Below are 6,642 nucleotides of genomic sequence, written 5' to 3'. Positions count from 1 at the left end.
CCACACAGCCCTGCTGTATTGGAGAGCCACTCTACCCTCCCTGCACATCAGAGCACGGGGAAGCTCACCATTCATAAGTTCTTCCCACAGATTTTTCCATTGAGAGAAGAAAAAAAAAAAGTAGAAAACATAGTGATCATTATATGTTTATTTGAATAAATAGTACAACTGTCAAAAACCATGCATAAACACTCCTGCTGTGAATTTTAGCAAACATAGCATTGCATTGTAACTTGCTTACAGTACACAACTTTTATCACTAAGAAGAATGTCTCCAGCATATGACAAGTTCAGAATTTTATCTGCAAGGCTGGTTTTTAGTAGTTAGAAATTCAGAGTAAACACTGTTAAAAACAGTAGAAAAGACTCTTAAAAATACATTAATACTGAAAGCAGTGGGGTGTGGGGAAGAGGATTAAGAAATCCTGTAAGGTTTAGGTTGATTTAAAAAAAATCTGCCACTGTCAGTTTTTCATCTTGAAAAACAGAATGCAGCTGAGGACTGTCTGAGCTTCTTCTGTGGCAACAGAGCTCGCTGTAACTGAGTGTGTCAAGTAAATGCACCTAAAAGTCAAGGTGTACAGACTGGAAAAGACAGACATTCATGAAGTCCTTACAAATGCAAGAGCTTTAATGCTGCAGAGCATTCAGCATTCCAGATGAACTCAACAGGATTCAGACTGGTACCCATATTGTAAAACCCCAGTAACACAAAGACATCATGAATAACATTTTTAATGCTGACTCAACTTTCTGAGAGGCAAAGAATTATCGTGCATGTGTCACAGAAAGGTATGACAAAAGCAGGTGCTCAGAGAAGCTTTACCTACAACGGCTCCTCCTGGAAACTGGGCTGTCTGGGATGAATCCACACTCCAGTTCAATCTGCCCTGCTCACAAATCTGGTTAACAATAAATACAGTGTCTACAGAACAGTGAGCTGGCCAGACAGCCAGGAGCCAAGGAATGAGTAAAGTTATTTTCCCTGTGCAACATCTACCGACAAACAAGAGCACAACAGAACGGGCTCTGACTCCTGATCCAGGGAGCAGTCCTTGCTGACAGGAAGGAATATTAACAGAAGGAATGCTAAAGGAGACCCATGGTCATAGCAAGGGGACCAGAATCACACAATTCAACAAAACAGACACACTTTTATAACCTGTCATAACCTGCTCACATGCCCTGAAGATGCCAGCTGTATGATCCCAGCTCAGAAACAGCCATTCCCCTCTGCAAAGCCAAATAACCCTCACCAATCTCTACTTTTTATCTTCTGTTTGCTTTTGATATTAATACTGCTCACAGCCTCAAAAACTGGACTCTCTGGAGGTCTTTCCCAGCAGATCAGAGCATATAAACAGAGCTGGCACCTCCACATCACCTGGAGGAAGTGGGGGGTGGAATGACAACTCTCTAACAGACTTGCTTCCTGCAAATAACCCTGCATTAAACTAAAAGTTTGAGAGATCTTTCAGTTCAGTGACCTTTTAAGCCTCGTGATACCTTTAGTTCTCAGCACAAAAGTTTGACCAATTTCATTCACCTGCCAGGAGAGCTGTCCCACCAGGCCTTAGCACCTGTGCAAGTCTCCTCACTTGGTGCTGTGGTGGTGTTTAGCGGCCCCATCTGAACTGCACATCTGCTTGTTCCAGGCTTAGTATAAACAGTGAGAGGTCAGCTCCTTCCTAAAGTACAGGCATGCAAAGATTCCCCAGAGAGCCTTGCAGAGCACAGGAGATCTGAATTTTTCATGCAAAGAAAGGGCAACTTCCTCCCATCCCAGGTGTGAGGAAAGGTGATCCAAGTAATCTAAATACTAGAACTCAGAACCCAAAAATACCAAGCAAAGAAACAGAAGCTCATTTCTCTCCCTTTTAGATGAAAAAAATGTTTGAGAAGGGAAGGAGAAAATCCCAATTGTAAAATTATACAGTTCAAATTGCATGTTTCTTCTTGAACCTGAGCTCAAAGGCAAATAACATTTGGTATAAAAAAATCAATTTTTAGGAAAAAAAGATGCCACCTTACAACAGGACTCAACTGGATCAGAGCAATTCTACCTGCTGTCCCTTCAGGGCACTCTGCCCAGTGTTTCACCCAAAGGAATGGCTGCCCATTGAACAAAAGCTGCTGCTGTGATACACAAGAGCAGCAATCAAATCTCTCCCCTGTGTGCTCGGAGGAAAAGGGCGATATTGAACGCATATTCCACACATCATTTACTCTGGAAATGCCAATCCCATTTCCTCCACAAAGCTCTCCTCAAAAATCCACTCAGAGTGCTCCCGTTCCAGCACATTCCCTCTGTTAGTTTCAGGAAGGACCAGGGAAAATGCACTAATCCAGCCCATGCCTGTGTGACCAGCTCCTGACCAGCCTGACTGAAGCTGACTGCTTCAGGGTGACAGTGGCCCTAGCAACCAAATTTCTCCTAGAAAAGAGATTAAATAAAAACTAGGCATCAAAAGATTAGTTGGTCATCCCATCGCAGGACTTATTCTGTGTAAACACTGAATGGAAGTAACGCTGACTAGAAAGAGGTGAACACAAAAACTGAAGCTTTTTGCCATTTAGCTTTGGCCAGTGCCTGTAATTCCCCTCAGCCCAACCCACCCAACAGAACACACAAACCCTTATTTAATAGAAAAGCTTTGAAATAAATTCCAATGGTGATTTTCTATTGTTAGCACTCTAAGCCTGGAAAATCATCAAATGCTGGTTGCAACCAAGGAGTGCGCAAAAGAAAGTCTTTTGCGGAAGCAAAGGATCGAGCCATGAGGAAGGTCTCATGTTTTCCCTGCCTATTAAAGGAGTTAGTGGTCTATTTCCTTTCTCAAAAGAACATCTGTGGATTATAGCAAACAACAGATCCTTTTGGCAAAAGTGTGAAATACCTACACGTTTTCAAGTGACCTAGAGAATACACATGCATCATTTTTAGTGGGATTGTCTTACAAACAGCTACAGAGAGAACACATCAACTGTAGGAAGAATGCATGAAGTACATAGCATAAGGCACAATGGGAGCATGCAGAGGGCGTGTTCATTGTAACTTCTGCCTGAGGAGGCTGAAGGATGAAGAGACCTCAGCAGCTTCCAGGATCACTCAACATTCTTGTACTTCGTGAAGAGGTTGTACAGAACCCTGAGGGTAGACTTCAGGTCCAAGTTGACAACATCTGTGGAAGAAAAGGAGAAATCCTTAATTTGCATTTTGTTTTCCCTCATTTGTCCTGACAGGGACAGAGTCCCCACATCTCTGAGCTGATGGAATTGTGAATTTAAAAAAAAAAAAAAAATTCACAGAGGTCTGATCTTCCCAAGCCTTTTAAATGTCCTGCATGATGTGCTTCAAAGCAGCTTTACAATCATACAGTCACAGCTAATTTCTCTCTGGGAAACTGAAGGTAATTCCCTTCCTCAGCTAAAACTGGCTACAGAGAAAGTCTGCTTCTGTCAGAGACCTGGGATAAAGGATTTGGGAAATACTCCTGATGACGTCCCCGGCCACAGAAGCAGTGAACAAGCAGTCACACACATCCTGAGGTACTGAAGCACATCCACAGCTCTGCAATGATATATGGTCCATGAATTAACAAAGCCTGAATCCTTAGCAGACTCCAGGCTTTTTATTATTTAATAACCCTTCTTATCACGCTACGCCAGGGAAGGGGTCTGGAACAGCTCTCAAGAAAAAGCTTTCCTGTTAGCACCTCTCCACCTATACTAAAATAAAATGCCAAGAATGCAGGGATTCTGGGGGGGAGGCACAGCACAGAGAAGGCTGAAGTGGTAGAAAGTTTGGATATAACACGTAAGGAATGAGTAGGAAGAAGCAAAAAATATACATGAACAATATATATGGAAGCAGAAGTGAGGAAGAACAGATAATTAAAACATCATCAAAAGTCCTGGGAAGACAGCAAACTGTTAAGAGACCAAGTACAATTAACGTGATATCCAAGGGAAACCCCCACTGTCTGCTTTGAAGAATCATTGCCAGGACCTCTTCACCCCACACCAGTCACCACTGTAACCCCCACACTTCATCTGGTACATTCAGGAATCTCCCAAACATTCTTTCTACCCTTTTTTCCTGTATTATTTTACATATTTCATTTATGTTTTTCAGTTCCCATTTGCAGAAGAATCTCCTCCTGCCCCAAAGGAAGATCCTAATTGCTGTGAAGCCATGCATCCTGAGAAAAGAAATGTCCTATCTGGATAACTGAAATACAAAGCTTCTAATTTTTCCAGGTATCATAAAAACTTGATACCCAAATTAAAACAAACCAACACAAATTAAAACATGAGCTTAACAATGAATGCTTTCTTTTTTTTTTTTTTTTTTTTCTTTTTTTCCACCTTCCAGTAGTGGAAGTTCCATCTCCATTCCTTGACAGTGCAGACCAACTGTTAATAACCACTGTTGCAGAAGTTATCCTGTAATTCCAGTTTGCCATTTTCCTAACCTTTAGACCTAGTTATGTCTTTGACTGCTGCATTAAAGAGTACAGAGTGCACAATGCATCCTCCCTGTGTGGGTGACTGCAGTGCTCCTTATTGATCCCTGTCTACCAGGTATTTCCAAGAATAAGCATATTCTCAGCCTCCTGTTATAGTAAGATAAAACATGCACATCCACAACACTACCAACAACAACTAATAAAATGTTAACTGAAAGTGGCCATACACTCTAAAAGTATTTTAAAATACTCATTAATTTAAAACTTTCACAGTCCATAACAACCTCATTAGAGGATACCAAATTAATCCACCACAACATAGTTCTGCTGCTGGCCCAATCCACTGAATTTGGCTGGAAGAACAGAGAAGAGGAGATGACCTGAATGGTCCTATTTTTGTTTACACCTGTACAAAGACACACAACAAGATTTAACAAGACTTACTGCTTGCAAGCAGTGCAGAAAGCATAGGCTATAGGGATAAAAATTATGCTCTGCTCTAGACAACATTTTTCCTTAAATCCTACAATTAATTAAGCTGGTTGGACAGCCAGGCTCACCACCTCAGATCCTGGGGCACTTCTGGGAACCTCAGGACAGGAAAGACACTGAGGGGCTGGAGCGTGTCCAGGGAAGGGAACGGAGCTGGGGAAGGGTTTGGAGCACCAGGAGGGGCTGAGGGAGCTGTGGGGGCTCAGCCTGGAGAAAAGGAGGCTCAGGGGGAAATTTCTGGCTCTGCACAACTCCTGATAGGAGAGGACAGCCAGGGGGGTCAGGTTCTGCTCCCAGGGAACAGGGACAGGATGAGAGGAAACAGCATCAAGTTGTACCAGGGCAGGTTTTCCCAGCTGGGTATTGGGAAAATTTCTTCAGCAAAAGGGTTGTCAAGCATCAAAACAGGCTGCTCAGGGAAGTGGGGCAGTGCCCATTCCTGGAGGAATTTAGAAGCTGCATAGATGTGGCACTTGGGGACATGGCTTAGTGGTGAACACGATGGTGCTGGGTTAATGGCTGATCTCAATGACCTTAGAGGTCTTTTCCAACCTTAACAATTCCACGATTCTAATCCAAGAGGCATTTACTACCCAAGTCATGCTAAAGGGCCTGGATTCACCTGACAGGTTTCCCAGCCTATTGATAAGCAAACAACAGATCAGAGTATGGCATTAACAGAGCATAACTATACACGGATTTTTTTTTTTTTGCAGACTCTCACGATGCTCTGTCAAAATGAATTGTTCTGTGAGACACATATTGCAATACATGACTGGCAAGATCTTACAAATGACACTACGGTGACAAGCCATTCCCAAGATGTGACTGTCCTCTCCCAGGGAGCAGTTTTTCCAGAGCCACAGTCAGTTTCAGGCACACAGATACCACACCAGCACACTCACTCCAACAGCTGGGAACTGCTGCTGGGTATGGCCACACACAGAGAAGGGACAGGAAAGCACACAAGAGACGGTGCATCCTGCAGCAGCAAAAAGCAAAAAAGGATGAGCTAATTTGGCTCTCCAGCTTATTAATAGAACTAAATTTTCAACCAGTAAAACACTTAAAAGCATATTTTGCTGCTTTTTGAATGTACACAAGCAAGATCTCGCTACAGTATTTTACCATTCATGACAGTGTTAGGATGTCAGAGAGCCTGATGGGAAGGTAACTGCTTCTGGTTTTCTTTGTTCTTTTCAGCATTTCCATCATTCTTTCTCAGCATTTTCAGCATTCTTCAGGAGCACTCTTCATCCCCCAGTTTACAACAGCACTGACAGCACATATATACCAATTAATGCTGTCTTTTGCCTTTTCCCCCCTCTATAACCATTTCCACTGTTTGTTAATCTATTTACACTATCACCATTTTGTCTCATTTTAAGTCAGACCAAATGTTTCTTGGGGGGGGTCCTCATTTCCCTTTGTTCTGCAGAAGCTTGTAACACATACATAGTCTATAACACCAGGAATAAAAACTGCTCATTTAGCAGTCATAAAGTTTTAATTCCTCTTTTTATCCCTAGTGCAAGGAACAATGCAGAGCTCATCAATAATTAATGTTAAAGTTCAGAGACTTAAAGGGAAAACTTGGGGTTTACACTTTTTAGTTCTGACTTCCACATCACATAAATCAACAAGATCTTTTGCTACTGGCTCTCCTTAAAAAAAAAAAATC

The 6,642-nt window shown here is 42.3% G+C and overlaps 1 protein-coding gene across 2 annotated transcripts in view; it reads right to left on the bottom strand.

Annotated features, from left to right (window-relative positions):
• Nucleotides 1–130: 130 nt before the first annotated feature.
• Nucleotides 131–6,642, bottom strand: part of PARVB (parvin beta) — a 51,328-nt gene continuing 44,816 nt past the window's right edge. For both annotated transcript variants that reach the window (XM_040061644.2, XM_040061645.2), the window contains exon 13: nt 131–3,182. In XM_040061644.2, coding sequence (XP_039917578.1) covers nt 3,106–3,182 — 77 coding nt within the window. In that variant the 3' untranslated portion in view covers nt 131–3,105. The remainder of the gene's footprint in view (nt 3,183–6,642) is intronic.

The sequence above is a fragment of the Hirundo rustica genome, chromosome 4, assembly GCF_015227805.2.
Source record: "Hirundo rustica isolate bHirRus1 chromosome 4, bHirRus1.pri.v3, whole genome shotgun sequence".
Lineage (NCBI taxonomy): Eukaryota > Metazoa > Chordata > Aves > Passeriformes > Hirundinidae > Hirundo > Hirundo rustica.
Note: the sequence above shows the minus strand (reverse complement) of the source record. Positions and strands in the feature narration are given on the sequence as shown.